A 19,093-nucleotide genomic window follows, 5' to 3' on the forward strand; every position below is an offset into this window, starting at 1 on the left:
AACACCACTGCAGGTGCAGCAAACAATGAACCTGGGGGCCACCAAACAAGTCTATTCAACAAAACTGCAGGTGCAGCAAACAATGAACCTGGGGGCCACCAAACAAGTCTATTGAACACCACTGCAGGTGCAGCCAACAGTGAACCTGGGGGCCACCAAACAAGCCTATTGAACACCACTGCAGGTGCAGCAAACAATGAACCTGGGGACCACCAAACAAGTCTATTGAACAACACTGCAGGTGCAGCAAACAATGAACCTGGGGGCCACCAAACAAGCCTATTGAACACCACTGCAGGTGCAGCAAACAATGAACCTGGGGGCCACCAAACAAGTCTATTGAACACCACTGCAGATGCAGCCAACAATGAACCTGGGGGCCACCAAACAAGCTTATTGAACACCACTGCAGGTGCAGCACACAATCAACCTGGGGGCCACCAAACAAGCCTATTGAACACCACTGCAGGTGCAGCAAACAATGAACCCGGGGGCCACCAAATAAGCCTATTGAACACCACTGCAGGTGCAGCCAACAATGAACCCAGGGGCCACCAAACAAGCCTATTGAACACCACTGCAGGTGCAGCCAACAATGAACCCGGGGGCCACCAAACAAGCCTATAGAACACCACTGCAGATGCAGCCAACAATGAACCCGGGGGCCACCAAACAAGTCTATTGAACTCCACTGCAGGTGTTGCAAACAATGAACCTGGGGGCCACCAAACAAGTCTATTGAACTCCACTGCAGATGCAGCCAACAATGAACCCGAGGGCCACCAAACAAGCCTATTGAACACCGCTGCAGGTGCAGCCAACAATGAACCTGGGTGCCAGCAAACAAGCCTATTGAACACCACTGCAGGTGCAGCAAACAATGAACCTGGGGGCCACCAAACAAGTCTATTGAACACCACTGCAGGTGCAGCCAACAATGAACCTGAGGGCCACCAAACAAGCCTATTCAACACCGCTGCAGGTGCAGCAAACAATGAACCTGGGGGCCACAACACACAGGCCTATTGAACACCACTGCAGGTGCAGCAAACAATGAACCTGGGGGCCACCAAACAAGTCTATTGAACACCACTGCAGGTGCAGCCAACAGTGAACCTGGGGGCCACCAAACAAGCCTATTGAACACCACTGCAGGTGCAGCAAACAATGAACCTGAGGACCACCAAACAAGTCTATTGAACACCACTGCAGGTGCAGCAAACAATGAACCTGGGGGCCACCAAACAAGTCTATTGAACACCACTGCAGGTGCAGCCAACGATGAACCTGGGGGCCACCAAACAAGTCTATTGAACACCACTGCAGGTGCAGCCAACAATGAACCTGGGGGCCACCAAACAAGTCTATTGAACACCACTGCAGGTGCAGCAAACAATGAACCTGGGGGCCACCAAACAAGCCTATTGAACACCACTGCAGGTGCAGCAAACAATGAACCTGGGCGCCACCAAACAAGCCTATAGAACACCACTGCAGATGCAGCCAACAATGAACCTGGGGGCCACCAAACAAGTCTATTGAACGCCACTGCAGGTGCAGCCAACAATGAACCTGGGGGCCACCAAACAAGCCTATTGAACACCACTGCAGGTGCAGCCAACAATGAACCTGGGGGCCACCAAACAAGCCTATAGAACACCACTGCAGGTGCAGCAAACAATGAACCTGGGGGCCACCAAACAAGCCTATTGAACACCACTGCAGGTGCAGCACACAATCAACCTGGGGGCCACCAAACAAGCCCATTGAACACCACTGCAGGTGCAGCAAACAATGAACCCGGGGGCCACCAAACAAGCCTATTGAACACCACTGCAGGTGCAGCCAACAATGAACCCGGGGACCACCAAACAAGCCTATTGAACACCACTGCAGGTGCAGCCAACAATGAACCCGGGGGCCACCAAACAAGCCTATAGAACACCACTGCAGATGCAGCCAACAATGAACCTGGGGGCCACCAAACAAGTCTATTGAACTCCACTGCAGGTGCAGCAAACAATGAACCTGGGGGCCACCAAAGAAGTCTATTGAACTCCACTGCAGATGCAGCCAACAATGAACCCGAGGGCCACCAAACAAGCCTATTGAACACCACTGCAGGTGCAGCCAACAATGAACCTGGGGGCCAGCATACAAGCCTATTGAACACCACTGCAGGTGCAGCAAACAATGAACCTGGGGGCCACCAAACAAGTCTATTGAACACCACTGCAAGTGCAGCCAACAATGAACCTGGGGGCCACCAAACAAGCCTATTCAACACCGCTGCAGGTGCAGCAAACAATGAACCTGGGGCCACCAAACAGGCCTATTGTCACCACTGCAGGTGCAGCAAACAATGAACCTGAGGGCCACCAAACGAGTCTATTGAACACCACTGCAGGTGCAGCCAACAATGAACCTGGGGGCCACCAAACAAGTCTATTGAACACCACTGCAGGTGCAGCCAACAATGAACCCGGGGGCCACCAAACAAGTCTATTGAATACCGCTGCAGGTGCAGACAACTATGAACCTGGGGGCCACCAAACAAGTCTATTGAACACCACTGCAGGTGCAGCAAACAATGAACCTGGGGGGCCACCAAACAAGCCTATTGAACACCACTGCAGGTGCAGCCAACAATGAACCTGGGGGCCACCAAACAAGCCTATTGAACACCACTGCAGGTGCAGCAAACAATGAACCTGGGGGCCACCAAACAAGCCTATAGAACACCACTGCAGATGCAGCCAACAATGAACCTGGGGGCCACCAAATAAGTCTATTGAAAGCCACTGCAGGTGCACCAAACAATGAACCTGGGGGCCACCAAACAAGCCTATTGAACACCACTGCAGGTGCAGCCAACAATGAACCTGGGGGCCAGCAAACAAGCCTATTGAACACCACTGCAGGTGCAGCAAACAATGAACCTGGGGGCCACCAAACAAGTCTATTGAACACCACTGCAGGTGCAGCCAACAATGAACCTGGGGGCCACCAAACAAGCCTATTCAACACCGCTGCAGGTGCAGCAAACAATGAACCTGGGGGCCACCAAACAGGCCTATTGAACACCACTGCAGGTGCAGCAAACAATGAACCTGGGGGCCACCAAACAAGTCTATTGAACACCACTGCAGGTGCAGCCAACAATGAACCTGGGGGCTACCAAACAAGTCTATTGAACACCACTGCAGGTGCAGCCAACAATGAACCTGGGGGCCACCAAACAAGTCTATTGAACACCACTGCAGGTGCAGCAAACAATGAACCTGGGGGCCACCAAACAAGCCTATTGAACACCACTGCAGGTGCAGCCAACAATGAACCTGGGGGCCACCAAACAAGCCTATTGAACACCACTGCAGGTGCAGCCAACAATGAACCTGGGGGCCACCAAACAAGTCTATTGAACACCACTGCAGGTGCAGCCAACAATGAACCTGGGGGCCACCAAACAAGTCTATTGAACACCACTGCAGGTGCAGCAAACAATGAACCTGGGGGCCACCAAACAAGTCTATTGAACACCACTGCAGGTGCAGCCAACAATGAACCTGGGGGCCACCAAACAAGCCTATTGAACACCACTGCAGGTGCAGCAAACAATGAACCCGGGGGCCACCAAACAAGTCTATTGAACACCACTGCAGGTGCAGCCAACAATGAACCCGGGGGCCACCAAACAAGCCTATTGAACACCACTGCAGGTGCAGCAAACAATGAACCCGGGGGCCACCAAACAAGCCTATTGAACACCACTGCAGGTGCAGCAAACAATGAACCTGGGGGCCAGCAAACAATGAACCTGGGGGCCACCAAACAAGTCTATTGAACACCACTGCAGGTGCAGCCAACAATGAACCTGGGGGCCACCAAACAAGCCTATTCAACACCGCTGCAGGTGCAGCAAACAATGAACCTGGGGGCCACAAACAGGCCTATTGAACACCACTGCAGGTGCAGCAAACAATGAACCTGGGGGCCACCAAACAAGTCTACTGAACACCACTGCAGGTGCAGCCAACAATGAACCCGGGGGCCACCAAACAAGTCTATTGAACACCACTGCAGGTGCAGCCAACAATGAACCTGGGGGCCACCAAACAAGTCTATTGAACACCACTGCAGGTGCAGCCAACAATGAACCTGGGGGCCACCAAACAAGTCTATTGAACACCACTGCAGGTGCAGCAAACAATGAACCTGGGGGCCACCAAACAAGCCTATTGAACACCACTGCAGGTGCAGCAAACAATGAACCCGGGGGCCACCAAACAAGCCTATTGAACACCACTGCAGGTGCAGCCAACAATGAACCTGGGGGGCCACAAAACAAGCCTATAGAACACCACTGCAGATGCAGCCAACAATGAACCCGGGGGCCACCAAACAAGCCTATTAAACACCACTGCAGGTGCAGCCAACAATGAACCTGGGGCCACCAAACAAGCCTATTGCTTAAGGACTGGAAAGAAAGTTGGGTGCAGCAGTTGCAGCCAGGAGAAGAGTGATGCAGGCAATGCAGTGTGGATGATCCTTGAACACTGGGACTGACATGAAGAGCGTCACATGAAGCAGTCATACGAAGTACTGGGAGAGAAACATGTGTGTGGAAGGCAGTGTAACTGCATGCAGGAACAGCTCTACAGAGGTCTGACTATGAACAGCACAAGCAAACGTTTGCAGTTTTGGGACTGGCGGGCTTTTAAAGGGCTGTGCTATTTACAGACCTCACAGACATTTTAGTTCATCGTTGTTGCACAAGACAGCTTCCCAGCCACTGGTTTATGGCCAGGATATCTCGGCAAACGGGAAACTGAGCGTATGGGTACTGAGGCAAAAGCAGAGACAAACGAAAAACAGATTTCAAAACTGAAATTGTTTATTAGCACCTTTCATATTTTTGAATTCATACAAACGCAACTCATAAATACTGATTCAAACATTCAATCATAGGAAATGTACTCGTGATCAACCCTTCATCGAGGGCTGTCGAGATCATAAATAGAAAACCATACAAAATGCATAAAAGTGAAAATGTCGGCGAAGTACTGAAATGCTAAATTCTGTATACTGCTCCACACTCTCGACGTGGAAAAGATGATGTTTTACCTCTCGCTGTGCTCATCATGGAGCAAGGAAGGGACAACTGCAAGTTGAGTTTAGGGGAGAGAGGAGGCTGCCTCGTTGGTCAGATGTGCTCATCGTGGGTCTGTGGAGAGGCTCTCGCTTCTTGCTCTGAGGAGGTGATTTGGAGCTGGGAGGGGACAGGCCTCTGATCTTCTGACTGTTGTTCATGGGGAACAGGGAGCATCTTACGTGGACCTATGTTCTCTTAATGGGAGTGGGCGTTACTATGTTCCTGCAAGTTCCTTGTAGGAATGAGATCGCGCCACATGTTCTTATGAGGAGATGAGCCCATACTGCTCCATATGTGGTGCTGTGTTATTTACGACAGTCAGAAGATGTGTCACGTGATGTAGTGTATTCTTTTCGGGGATGAAATAGGGTGTTGTATGTGGCCGCTTGTTCGCTAGAGTGCAGTGACTGACCAATGTACCTTCAGATGCATAGAAATCGTACCAACATGGAAGAACTCAACACATGAACTTGCCCTGACGTTTCAGGCGGGTTCAACGGTGGGACTGAAGGACTCAAACTATGGCAGAGAGGGCAGCAGATAGACTAAGAAGTGGTCACCGGCATCTGAACTTGGCATCTCCTCCAGTGGCCAAGCTTTGATGCACCTCAAGAGCAGAGCATGCCCAAGGGTTCACGTGTCCCTTTCCTTGAGCCGGTTTATTCCATGGACACTAGCATCACATGTCTTCTTTCTTCCAGTGTGCATGTCTCTATAACGGTTCTTACCTGATGCTGGCCAGACCAGCCATGGGAATCCAGGAAAGGAGATATGAAATGACCACCTTCGCTTCCAAGCAGACACCAGACGAAGATGCAAGATGGTGTAAAAACACAAGACCAAAAGTGCAGAGGACAAATAGACCATGCTAGAAGTGCAGTGGACGTTAAGTACCCTGGAGTGTAGACACCAGAACTGAAACTGTAGGCTACATGGTGGAAGACTCTTGAAAGCGAGAAGCCATGCTGTTTTTTGGAAAATGTCAAATCTTTAAAAAAACATAAAAACCTGCAGTCATGGAGATAAAACCCAAACTCTTTGCATCTGGGCACAGGAGAATACCGCCAGGCTGCACACCTGTCCTGCTGCGATTCCAGCACTATATCCAGGTCCAGAACACCAAGTTGGTCACCAATGGATGCTTTGATTTCTGAATGGTCAAAGGGCGGAAGCCCATGATTGACCAGCCATTGTACACACTGTTCCACTATGCACCACGTCTGAGCGTAGAAATGTGGCTCTAAAACTCCTATAGTGGGGTTCGGGGCCGAACTGGAGAGCTGGACAGTGCGGTATCCCCAAAGACATTTGCGTAGGAAGATTTGAGGAACTGGACGTAGTTCTGCATACTGCGGTTGGTGCTCTCCGACTGCTCTAAGCGGTCCTTCATGTCCTGCAGGCGGCTCTGGAACCGGCGATCAGCCTAGAGGAAGAAAGAAGCAGAGAGCTGAGCCAGTGAAAGAATACAAGCTTTCATCCCACAGAGCGGGAAAACATGTTGCACACTCAGGAGCATCCCTACTAAATACGAAAGCTGAACATGAAGTACTCGCAGAGAGTTACTTCAACCTTGGGTGCACACACCACCAGAAAGAGACGCCAGGCACAAGCTCTCCATTAACAAGACTGTGCAGAGGAAAGTGAGAAATCACAGAAGAGGGGCCTGAGCTTAGGTGAAGAAAATAGTAAAAAGAAATGGCTTAAAGCAGTGGTTCTTAACTTGTGATCAGGTCCCCCTGGACTCTGTGACTTCCTAGGGGTCTTCCATGACTTTTTAGAAAATTAAATAATATTAGCTGAGTTATAAAGTATAAATAAAATTGTGTTTGGAAAATAAGTAAAATATTTTTGCATTTTATATATTCTATATTTTTGTATACTGTTTTGAGGTTAAAATCATTGGAATTGCTGAGGCTGGGCCCCTCTGCTCCCACTAATACCTCTGTGCGGGGGGTTCCCATGAGTCAGTGGGGTCCACAGAAGTCACACATTAAGAACCACTGGTCTAAAGGATTGGAGGATACATGCGACAGGGCGAGAAGGCCTGACCCAATGTGAACACAGAACTGGCAAAGAGAGGGGGTGCTGTGGAACAGCAGAATAATCCAGAAGAGAATGGCCAGTCTGGAAGGCAGACAGGACCGCACAACCAAAGAAGAACCACACCTGGCACTACTCACACAGCCAGCAGGGAGTAGGAGAGCATGCAACGGAAGTAGGGGCGAAATTACAACTTTATCTGACCAGCTCTCAAGCCACCAGCAAGGTGTGCGAGAGCATTCAAGGGAGGTAAAGGCAGAACTACAACTGTACCCTCACACTGCTCAAGCTACCAGCAAGGTGTGTGAGAGCATTCAAGGGAGGTAAAGGCAGAACTACAACTGTACCCTCACACTGCTAAGGCTACTAGCAAGGAGTACAAGAGCATGCTACGGAGGTAGGGGCAGAACTACAACTGTACCCTCACACTGCTCAAGCCACTCTTGCCAGTAAAAAGAAGTACGAAAGCACCACCCACGATCAAGCCTCCAGTAAGGAGGGAGGTGCACAAGGAGGCTCGCTGCAGTGTGGGAGAAAGTAGAGGTAAGTAGTAAACCTATAACTACATCCGGAAGTAGTACAAGCATCTGAACGATGTCCGACAGAGGACATGTCTTTTGTTACGGTTATCTGTTGGGATGGTGACGCAAAGGAGAAGGGAAATCCTGTGGGGCTACAGTGAAAAAAGACATATCACCCTTCCTCTTTACGTTAGCTTGTGCAACACTAGCAGGGTTGGGGTTTATAAGATATATGACCCCATATATAGGTCAGGTGCTGCTCAGACAACAAAGGAATGTCACCAAGAAGAACTGGGGTGCAGCAGAGCCTGGTATGTTGAGGATGGGGTCTGTTCTGTGGGAGGTTGGGTAGATGTGCTAGTCTTCACATTATCTTTACTGCAAAGTAAATGAGATGGTTTGTGTTTAACAAGTCTGCCCCTTAAACCCACCCCAAACAATCACAATGGAATAGAGTGCGTGTAGAAAGAAGGGTCAGGCAACAAGTCAAACTTCAGGCAAGATGATCCGGGAAGGGGGTGAGGGGAGCAGGGGTAGGAAGGCTTCAGGCTCAGTGATCCCTGGGGCGGGGGAGAGCGGAACAGGGTGTGGGGGTGGTGCTTCAGGCTGGATGATCCCTCGGGCGGGGGGCGTCACAGAATGCCAGCGTGTCGTTGAGGACCAGCAGCCCTCCACACAGTTCCAGACCAGGACAATGCCAATACTTTGAACATTACTGGAGCTCAAGGCCCCAAGAGATTCCCGACTGCTCTACAAGGTTTAAACCACTTCTGCCTCCGCCGCAAATGGCTCAACCGGCTAAACCTAGTGGCATTTCTCCGACAGATACCCAACGGTACCTAAAGAATTAATTTTCTCTCGAGTCCATGCTCGGAATGCTAATTTAAAGGTGGACAGTCTTTTGCAGCTAATGAATGGGGGGATATTTACTAGGATCTTGGAATAAGAGATCTGGTTCCAAATACTGCTTTTGTCGCACCCTCACCATGCCCTTCTTGCGCAGTGGCCATCAAACCCGGCCTTGACCCTACCTCTTGCACGTAAAACCCCTCTCACAGCCCTTTATCCGTGACCCTGCTCACAGACTGCCTCTTTCACATCCTCGTGTGATCCCCCTCAGGGCTCACTCTCACATGGTCCCCCTCATGCACTCCTCCATAGGGGCCCCACTCATGCTTTCAAACTCACATCTTCTTTGCTGCGCCGCAGCTGGATGAGTTCAGTCTTCGTTCTGCTCAGTTGCGTCTCCAGATCAAGCACTTTGGATGTGGTCGTTCGCTCTTTGGATGACGCTCGCTCTCTGGTCTGATCCACCTGAGGACACAAGAAAATAAATGTTTTCATACCCATATCACGCCACCAGCATGCAAACAAGCTACAGACTACGGAAACAAATATGTTTGCATTTTCCTAGCAGCTGAACTCAAGTCATGTATGTCATCCCGGGAAAATGACCAAATCCCTGTGCTTCAGTTCCCTGACCTGCCACAACAAGGTGTGCGCAAGGGCGGACCTACACGTAACCCGGCAACGAAAGACCCACCATCCGGAGCAGGCCTGCACTACCCCTCAAGGTACACATATGGAAGCCGGTAACGTGAACATGTGCCGGGCTGCTTATGACACCCACAAGCACACTCTGCCAGTATGAAACAAGCTCGCAAACCGCTGTCCACATGCCCCCGCAGTGCAATATCAGCTGATTCGGATTGGAATGGTGGTCTGCCCCTTTGGTAGACTCTGTTAGAGGGACTGGTCTCAGCCTTGTGCTCACTTTAGGAATGGCTCACAACAAAACATCCCTTCCACTTTGGTGTTGAATATGGGCTGCGCCTGGTCAGATAGTAGGATCACAGCCCCTTCAGGAGTAGGCTACACATCCTCTCACCCAGCTGGGAGGAGGGCCTCTGGCCATGAAGTACTCAGTGTTGGATATGGGCTTCACATAGACATTATCACAAGTGCTTCACCTTCTGTCGGTGCCCAAGAAACAGGATGTGAATCCCCGCACCGCCATTGGTGAGCAGTATCTTCCTATATAATCCCCCTCTGTGGGTTATGACATTCACATAGGCGCTTTTAGTGTGCACGGCACATGCTATTACACAACATGAGTGCTTCACCATCGGTCCCTCTTACAAAAACAGAATGTGTGTGTGTTTGTTTGTGTGTGGGTGTGTGCGGTGCGGTGCCTGTGTGTGTGGGGGGGAAGGATGGTGTGATCTGGCCACATATGCCAGTCACTGAGGGCTCTGGGGTGAGCTTACGACCCTCTCATTGTGTCGTGGAGCAGTACATGCTGCCACAGCCGGAGTTATGCGAGGTGCCCACGTCAGGCAGGATATGCATCTCTTATTTTTGTGGGTAAAAGGCATCAGCTCACATTCTTCCCACCACCCAGGTTTAGCTGCCGAGCTAGCTTCTGCCCCCTCTTTCTTGGTGTAGAACAGGTTGTCAGAGAGAAGACGCAGGTTGAAGTCTATCGAGCTGCATTCGATCATTCGTGATAGGCTGTAAAACGCCCTTTATGAAAGGGCATCACCCACACCATGTGGCTCACCTGTCGCTTGGCGTCCTGGATGGCAGATTCCAGCTGCCGAGCCAAGGAAGCACACTCTCGCGTCTTCTCTTCCAGCCGCACCTGGTTCTGGTGGATTGACTCCTCGCGTTTGGCTACTATTTGAACCAGATCTCTGTTCTGGGCGCCGGCTTCATCCAGTTTCCTAAAATTGGAAAATAAGTTTGGAAGGTCATGGATCAACCCCTGATCCCCTGCCACCAGAGCAATGCCTCACCTCTCCCAGCTACGGAAAAAGCACCGGGGTCTCAGTGAGACATTAAACGTCTCCTTCATACCCTAGAGATATTGGGGTCTAAGTATGATATTTAACCCCCTTTGGGGTTCAGGATTTCAAATGCTAAAATATTATTTTAAAGCTTTTGTGTCTGAGTGATGTTTAACCTTTCCCTCATGAGTCATTATGATATGAGAGTAAAATACAACCTCTCCACCAAAACCAATGAGATCTGTGTGCAATTTAGGATTTCTTCACCATACACAGAGGGGTGTGATATTTAACATCGTCTCCATACTCTAGAAGCGTTGAAGTCCATGCACTTTATTCTTCCCCTTTGCTCCAGTTTGTAGGGTCTGTGTGATATTTAACTTACCTTACTTCAGAGGCACTAGGGTCTCTGTGTGATGTTTAACCTCTCCCCTCTCCTCCGGGTTTTAGGGTCTCTGTGTGATGTTTAACCTCTCCCCTCTCCTCCAGGTTTTAGGGTCTCTGTGTGATGTTTAACCTCTCCCCTCTCCTCCAGGTTTTAAGGTCTCTGTGTGATGTTTAACCTCTCCCCTCTCCTCCAGGATTTAGGGTCTCTGTGTGATGTTTAACGTCTCCCCTCTCCTCCAGGTTTTAGGGTCTCTGTGTGATGTTTAACGTCTCCCCTCTCCTCCAGGATTTAGGGTCTGTGTGATGTTTAACGTCTCCCCTCTCCTCCGGGTTTTAGGGTGTCTTGTGTGCGGTTTAACCTCTCCCCTCTCCTCCAGGTTTTAGGGTCTCTGTGTGATGTTTAACCTCTCCCCTCTCCTCCAGGATTTAGGGTCTGTGTGATGTTTAACGTCTCCCCTCTCCTCCAGGTTTTAGGGTCGCTGTGTGATGTTTAACCTCTCCCCCCTCCTCCACGTTGTAGGGTCTGTGTGTGATGTTTAACCTCTCCCCTCTCCTCCAGGTTTTAGGGTCGCTGTGTGATGTTTAACCTCTCCCCTCTCCTCCAGGTTTTAGGGTCTGTGTGTGATGTTTAACCTCTCCCCTCTCCTCCAGGTTTTAGGGTCTCTGTGTGATGTTTAACCTCTCCCCTCTCCTCCAGGTTTTAGGGTCTCTGTGTGATGTTTAACCTCTCCCCTCTCCTCCAGGTTTTAAGGTCTCTGTGTGATGTTTAACCTCTCCCCTCTCCTCCAGGTTTTAAGGTCTCTGTGTGTGATGTTTAACCTCCCCCCTCTCCTCCAGGTTTTAGGGTCTGTGTGTGATGTTTGACCTCTCCCCTCTCCTCCAGGTTTTAGGGTCTCTGTGTGATGTTTAACCTCTCCCCCCTCCTCCACGTTGTAGGGTCTGTGTGTGATGTTTAACCTCTCCCCTCTCCTCCAGGTTTTAGGGTCGCTGTGTGATGTTTAACCTCTCCCCTCTCCTCCAGGTTTTAGGGTCTGTGTGTGATGTTTAACCTCTCCCCTCTCCTCCAGGTTTTAGGGTCTGTGTGTCATGTTTAACCTCTCCCCTCTCCTCCAGGTTTTAGGGTCTCTGTGTGATGTTTAACCTCTCCCCTCTCCTCCAGGATTTAGGGTCTGTGTGATGTTTAACGTCTCCCCTCTCCTCCGGGTTTTAGGGTGTCTTGTGTGCGGTTTAACCTCTCCCCTCTCCTCCAGGTTTTAGGGTCTCTGTGTGATGTTTAACCTCTCCCCTCTCCTCCAGGATTTAGGGTCTGTGTGATGTTTAACGTCTCCCCTCTCCTCCAGGTTTTAGGGTCGCTGTGTGATGTTTAACCTCTCCCCCCTCCTCCACGTTGTAGGGTCTGTGTGTGATGTTTAACCTCTCCCCTCTCCTCCAGGTTTTAGGGTCGCTGTGTGATGTTTAACCTCTCCCCTCTCCTCCAGGTTTTAGGGTCTGTGTGTGATGTTTAACCTCTCCCCTCTCCTCCAGGTTTTAGGGTCTCTGTGTGATGTTTAACCTCTCCCCTCTCCTCCAGGTTTTAGGGTCTGTGTGTGATGTTTAACCTCTCCCCTCTCCTCCAGGTTTTAGGGTCTGTGTGTGATGTTTAACCTCTCCCCTCTCCTCCAGGTTTTAGGGTCTGTGTGTGATGTTTAACCTCTCCCCTCTCCTCCGGGTTTTAGGGTCTGTGTGTGATGTTTAACCTCTCCCCTCTCCTCCAGGTGTTAGGGTCTGTGTGATGTTTAACGTCTCCCCTCTCCTCCAGGTGTTAGGGTCTGTGTGTGATGTTTAACCTCTCCCCTCTCCTCCAGGTTTTAGGGTGTCTTGTGTGCGGTTTAACCTCTCCCCTCTCCTTCGGGTTTTAAGGTCTCTGTGTGCGGTTTAACCTCTCCCTTCTCCTCCGGGTTTTAGGGTCTGTGTGTGATGTGTAACCTCTCCCCTCTCCTCCGGGTTTTAGGGTCTGTGTGTGATGTTTAACCTCTCCCCTCTCCTCCATGTTTTAGGGTCTGTGTGTGATGTTTAACCTCTCCCCTCTCCTCCAGGTTTTAGGGTCTGTGTGTGATGTTTAACCTCTCCCCTCTCCTCCAGGTTTTAGGGTCTGTGTGTGATGTTTAACCTCTCCCCTCTCCTCCAGGTTTTAGGGTCTGTGTGTGATGTTTAACCTCTCCCCTCTCCTCCAGGTTTTAGGGTCTGTGTGTGATGTTTAACCTCTCCCCCCTCCTCCAGGTTTTAGGGTCTGTGTGTGATGTTTAACCTCTCCCCTCTCCTCCGGGTTTTAGGGTCTGTGTGTGATGTTTAACCTCTCCCCTCTCCTCCAGGTTTTAGGGTCTCTGTGTGATGTTTAACCTCTCCCCTCTCCTCCAGGTTTTAGGGTCTGTGTGTGATGTTTAACCTCTCCCCTCTCCTCCAGGTTTTAAGGTCTCTGTGTGATGTTTAACCTCTCCCCTCTCCTCCAGGTTTTAGGGTCTCTGTGTGATGTTTAACCTCTCCCCTCTCCTCCAGGTTTTAAGGTCTCTGTGTGATGTTTAACCTCTCCCCTCTCCTCCAGGTTTTAAGGTCTCTGTGTGATGTTTAACCTCTCCCCTCTCCTCCAGGTTTTAAGGTCTCTGTGTGTGATGTTTAACCTCCCCCCTCTCCTCCAGGTTTTAGGGTCTGTGTGTGATGTTTGACCTCTCCCCTCTCCTCCAGGTTTTAGGGTCGCTGTGTGATGTTTAACCTCTCCCCCCTCCTCCACGTTGTAGGGTCTGTGTGTGATGTTTAACCTCTCCCCTCTCCTCCAGGTTTTAGGGTCGCTGTGTGATGTTTAACCTCTCCCCTCTCCTCCAGGTTTTAGGGTCTGTGTGTGATGTTTAACCTCTCCCCTCTCCTCCAGGTTTTAGGGTCTGTGTGTCATGTTTAACCTCTCCCCTCTCCTCCAGGTTTTAGGGTCTCTGTGTGATGTTTAACCTCTCCCCTCTCCTCCAGGTTTTAAGGTCTCTGTGTGATGTTTAACCTCTCCCCTCTCCTCCAGGTTTTAGGGTCTCTGTGTGATGTTTAACCTCTCCCCTCTCCTCCGGTTTTTAGGGTCAGTGTGTGATGTTTAACCTCTCCCCTCTCCTCCAGGTTTTAGGGTCTGTGTGATGTTTAACCTCTCCCCTCTCCTCCAGGTTTTAAGGTCTCTGTGTGATGTTTAACCTCTCCCCTCTCCTCCAGGTTTTAGAGTCTCTGTGTGATGTTTAACGTCTCCCCTCTCCTCCAGGTTTTAGAGTCTCTGTGTGATGTTTAACCTCTCCCCTCTCCTCCAGCGTTTAGGGTCTGTGTGTGATGTTTAACCTCTCCCCTCTCCTCCAGGTTTTAGGGTCTGTGTGTGATGTTTAACCTCTCCCCTCTCCTCCGGGTTTTAGGGTGTCTTGTGTACGGTTTAACCTCTCCCCTCTCCTCCAGGTTTTAGGGTCTCTGTGTGATGTTTAACCTCTCCCCTCTCCTCCAGGTTTTAGGGTCTGTGTGATGTTTAACCTCTCCCCTCTCCTCCGGGTTTTAGGGTCTCTGTGTGATGTTTAACCTCTCCCCTCTCCTCCAGGTTTTAAGGTCTCTGTGTGATGTTTAACCTCCCCCCTCTCCTCTGGGTTTTAGGGTCTGTGTGTGATGTTTAACCTCTCCCCTCTCCTCCAGGTTTTAGGGTCTGTGTGATGTTTAACCTCTCCCCTCTCCTCCAGGTTTTAGGGTCTGTGTGTGATGTTTAACCTCTCCCCTCTCCTCCAAGTTTTAGGGTCTGTGTGCGATGTTTAACCTCTCCCCTCTCCTCCAGGTTTTAGGGTCTGTGTGTGATGTTTAACCTCTCCCCTCTCCTCCAGGTTTTAAGGTCTCTGTGTGATGTTTAACCTCTCCCCTCTCCTCCAGGTTTTAAGGTCTCTGTGTGATGTTTAACCTCTCCCCTCTCCTCCAGGTTTTAAGGTCTCTGTGTGTGATGTTTAACCTCCCCCCTCTCCTCCAGGTTTTAGGGTCTGTGTGTGATGTTTAACCTCTCCCCTCTCCTCCAGGATTTAGGGTCTGTGTGATGTTTAACGTCTCCCCTCTCCTCCAGGTTTTAGGGTCGCTGTGTGATGTTTAACCTCTCCCCCCTCCTCCACGTTGTAGGGTCTGTGTGTGATGTTTAACCTCTCCCCTCTCCTCCAGGTTTTAGGGTCGCTGTGTGATGTTTAACCTCTCCCCTCTCCTCCAGGTTTTAGGGTCTCAGTGTGATGTTTAACCTCTCCCCTCTCCTCCAGGTTTTAGGGTCTCTGTGTCATGTTTAACCTCTCCCCTCTCCTCCAGGTTTTAGGGTCTGTGTGATGTTTAACCTCTCCCCTCTCCTCCAGGTTTTAAGGTCTCTGTGTGATGTTTAACCTCTCCCCTCTCCTCCAGGTTTTAGAGTCTCTGTGTGATGTTTAACGTCTCCCCTCTCCTCCAGGTTTTAGAGTCTCTGTGTGATGTTTAACCTCTCCCCTCTCCTCCAGCGTTTAGGGTCTGTGTGTGATGTTTAACCTCTCCCCTCTCCTCCAGGTTTTAGGGTCTGTGTGTGATGTTTAACCTCTCCCCTCTCCTCCGGGTTTTAGGGTGTCTTGTGTGCGGTTTAACCTCTCCCCTCTCCTCCAGGTTTTAGGGTCTCTGTGTGATGTTTAACCTCTCCCCTCTCCTCCAGGTTTTAGGGTCTGTGTGTGATGTTTAACCTCTCCCCTCTCCTCCAGGTTTTAGAGTCTCTGTGTGATGTTTAACCTCTCCCCTCTCCTCCAGGTTTTAGGGTCTGTGTGTGATGTTTGACCTCTCCCCTCTCCTCCAGGTTTTAGGGTCGCTGTGTGATGTTTAACCTCTCCCCCCTCCTCCACGTTGTAGGGTCTGTGTGTGATGTTTAACCTCTCCCCTCTCCTCCAGGTTTTAGGGTCGCTGTGTGATGTTTAACCTCTCCCCTCTCCTCCAGGTTTTAGGGTCTGTGTGTGATGTTTAACCTCTCCCCTCTCCTCCAGGTTTTAGGGTCTGTGTGTCATGTTTAACCTCTCCCCTCTCCTCCAGGTTTTAGGGTCTCTGTGTGATGTTTAACCTCTCCCCTCTCCTCCAGGATTTAGGGTCTGTGTGATGTTTAACGTCTCCCCTCTCCTCCGAGTTTTAGGGTGTCTTGTGTGCGGTTTAACCTCTCCCCTCTCCTCCAGGTTTTAGGGTCTCTGTGTGATGTTTAACCTCTCCCCTCTCCTCCAGGATTTAGGGTCTGTGTGTGATGTTTGACCTCTCCCCTCTCCTCCAGGTTTTAGGGTCGCTGTGTGATGTTTAACCTCTCCCCCCTCCTCCACGTTGTAGGGTCTGTGTGTGATGTTTAACCTCTCCCCTCTCCTCCAGGTTTTAGGGTCGCTGTGTGATGTTTAACCTCTCCCCTCTCCTCCGAGTTTTAGGGTGTCTTGTGTGCGGTTTAACCTCTCCCCTCTCCTCCAGGTTTTAGGGTCTCTGTGTGATGTTTAACCTCTCCCCCCTCCTCCACGTTGTAGGGTCTGTGTGTGATGTTTAACCTCTCCCCTCTCCTCCAGGTTTTAGGGTCGCTGTGTGATGTTTAACCTCTCCCCTCTCCTCCAGGTTTTAGGGTCTGTGTGTGATGTTTAACCTCTCCCCTCTCCTCCAGGTTTTAGGGTCTCTGTGTGATGTTTAACCTCTCCCCTCTCCTCCAGGTGTTAGGGTCTGTGTGTGATGTTTAACCTCTCCCATCTCCTCCGGGTTTTAGGGTCTGTGTGTGATGTTTAACCTCTCCCCTCTCCTCCAGGTTTTAGGGTGTCTTGTGTGCGGTTTAACCTCTCCCCTCTCCTTCGGGTTTTAAGGTCTCTGTGTGCGGTTTAACCTCTCCCTTCTCCTCCGGGTTTTAGGGTCTGTGTGTGATGTGTAACCTCTCCCCTCTCCTCCGGGTTTTAGGGTCTGTGTGTGATGTTTAACCTCTCCCCTCTCCTCCATGTTTTAGGGTCTGTGTGTGATGTTTAACCTCTCCCCTCTCCTCCAGGTTTTAGGGTCTGTGTGTGATGTTTAACCTCTCCCCCCTCCTCCAGGTTTTAGGGTCTCTGTGTGCGGTTTAACCTCTCCCCTCTCCTCCGGGTTTTAGGGTCTGTGTGTGATGTTTAACCTCTCCCCTCTCCTCCAGGTTTTAGGGTCTCTGTGTGATGTTTAACCTCTCCCCTCTCCTCCAGGTTTTAGGGTCTGTGTGTGATGTTTAACCTCTCCCCTCTCCTCCAGGTTTTAAGGTCTCTGTGTGATGTTTAACCTCTCCCCTCTCCTCCAGGTTTTAGGGTCTCTGTGTGATGTTTAACCTCTCCCCTCTCCTCCAGGTTTTAAGGTCTCTGTGTGATGTTTAACCTCTCCCCTCTCCTCCAGGTTTTAAGGTCTCTGTGTGATGTTTAACCTCTCCCCTCTCCTCCAGGTTTTAAGGTCTCTGTGTGTGATGTTTAACCTCCCCCCTCTCCTCCAGGTTTTAAGGTCTCTGTGTGATGTTTAACCTCTCCCCTCTCCTCCAGGTTTTAGGGTCTGTGTGTGATGTTTGACCTCTCCCCTCTCCTCCAGGTTTTAGGGTCGCTGTGTGATGTTTAACCTCTCCCCCCTCCTCCACGTTGTAGGGTCTGTGTGTGATGTTTAACCTCTCCCCTCTCCTCCAGGTTTTAGGGTCGCTGTGTGATGTTTAACCTCTCCCCTCTCCTCCAGGTTTTAGGGTCTGTGTGTGATGTTTAACCTCTCCCCTCTCCTCCAGGTTTTAGGGTCTGTGTGTCATGTTTAACCTCTCCCCTCTCCTCCAGGTTTTAGGGTCTCTGTGTGATGTTTAACCTCTCCCCTCTCCTCCAGGTTTTAAGGTCTCTGTGTGATGTTTAACCTCTCCCCTCTCCTCCAGGTTTTAGGGTCTGTGTGTGATGTTTAACCTCTCCCCTCTCCTCCGGGTTTTAGGGTCAGTGTGTGATGTTTAACCTCTCCCCTCTCCTCCAGGTTTTAGGGTCTGTGTGATGTTTAACCTCTCCCCTCTCCTCCAGGTTTTAAGGTCTCTGTGTGATGTTTAACCTCTCCCCTCTCCTCCAGGTTTTAGAGTCTCTGTGTGATGTTTAACGTCTCCCCTCTCCTCCAGGTTTTAGAGTCTCTGTGTGATGTTTAACCTCTCCCCTCTCCTCCAGCGTTTAGGGTCTGTGTGTGATGTTTAACCTCTCCCCTCTCCTCCAGGTTTTAGGGTCTGTGTGTGATGTTTAACCTCTCCCCTCTCCTCCGGGTTTTAGGGTGTCTTGTGTACGGTTTAACCTCTCCCCTCTCCTCCAGGTTTTAGGGTCTCTGTGTGATGTTTAACCTCTCCCCTCTCCTCCAGGTTGGAGGGTCTGTGTGTGATGTTTAAACTCTCCCCTCTCCTCCGGGTTTTAGGGTCTCTGTGTGATGTTTAACCTCTCCCCTCTCCTCCAGGTTTTAAGGTCTCTGTGTGATGTTTAACCTCCCCCCTCTCCTCTGGGTTTTAGGGTCTGTGTGTGATGTTTAACCTCTCCCCTCTCCTCCAGGTTTTAGGGTCTGTGTGATGTTTAACCTCTCCCCTCTCCTCCAGGTTTTAGGGTCTGTGTGTGATGTTTAACCTCTCCCCTCTCCTCCAGGTTTTAAGGTCTCTGTGTGATGTTTAACCTCTCCCCTCTCCTCCAGGTTTTAAGGTCTCTGTGTGATGTTTAACCTCTCCCCTCTCCTCCAGGTTTTAAGGTCTCTGTGTGTGATGTTTAACCTCCCCCCTCTCCTCCAGGTTTTAGGGTCTGTGTGTGATGTTTAACCTCTCCCCTCTCCTCCAGGATTTAGGGTCTGTGTGATGTTTAACGTCTCCCCTCTCCTCCAGGTTTTAGGGTCGCTGTGTGATGTTTAACCTCTCCCCCCTCCTCCACGTTGTAGGGTCTGTGTGTGATGTTTAACCTCTCCCCTCTCCTCCAGGTTTTAGGGTCGCTGTGTGATGTTTAACCTCTCCCCTCTCCTCCAGGTTTTAGGGTCTGTGTGTCATGTTTAACCTCTCCCCTCTCCTCCAGGTTTTAGGGTCTCTGTGTGATGTTTAACCTCTCCCCTCTCCTCCAGGTTTTAGGGTCTCTGTGTGATGTTTAACCTCTCCCCTCTCCTCCGGTTTTTAGGGTCAGTGTGTGATGTTTAACCTCTCCCCTCTCCTCCAGGTTTTAGGGTCTGTGTGA

At 50.5% G+C, this 19,093-nt stretch overlaps 1 protein-coding gene across 7 annotated transcripts in view; it reads right to left on the bottom strand.

The window, feature by feature from the left end:
- Nucleotides 1–4,876: 4,876 nt before the first annotated feature.
- Nucleotides 4,877–19,093, bottom strand: part of ODF2 (outer dense fiber of sperm tails 2) — a 306,180-nt gene continuing 291,963 nt past the window's right edge. For all 7 annotated transcript variants that reach the window (XM_078646615.1, XM_078646614.1, XM_078646612.1 and 4 more), the window contains 3 exons: nt 10,274–10,436; nt 8,902–9,027; nt 4,877–6,575 (listed from right to left, as the gene is read on the bottom strand). In XM_078646615.1, coding sequence (XP_078502741.1) covers nt 6,402–6,575; nt 8,902–9,027; nt 10,274–10,436 — 463 coding nt within the window. In that variant the 3' untranslated portion in view covers nt 4,877–6,401. The remainder of the gene's footprint in view (nt 6,576–8,901; nt 9,028–10,273; nt 10,437–19,093) is intronic.

This window comes from Lissotriton helveticus, chromosome 5_2 (genome assembly GCF_964261635.1).
Source record: "Lissotriton helveticus chromosome 5_2, aLisHel1.1, whole genome shotgun sequence".
NCBI lineage: Eukaryota > Metazoa > Chordata > Amphibia > Caudata > Salamandridae > Lissotriton > Lissotriton helveticus.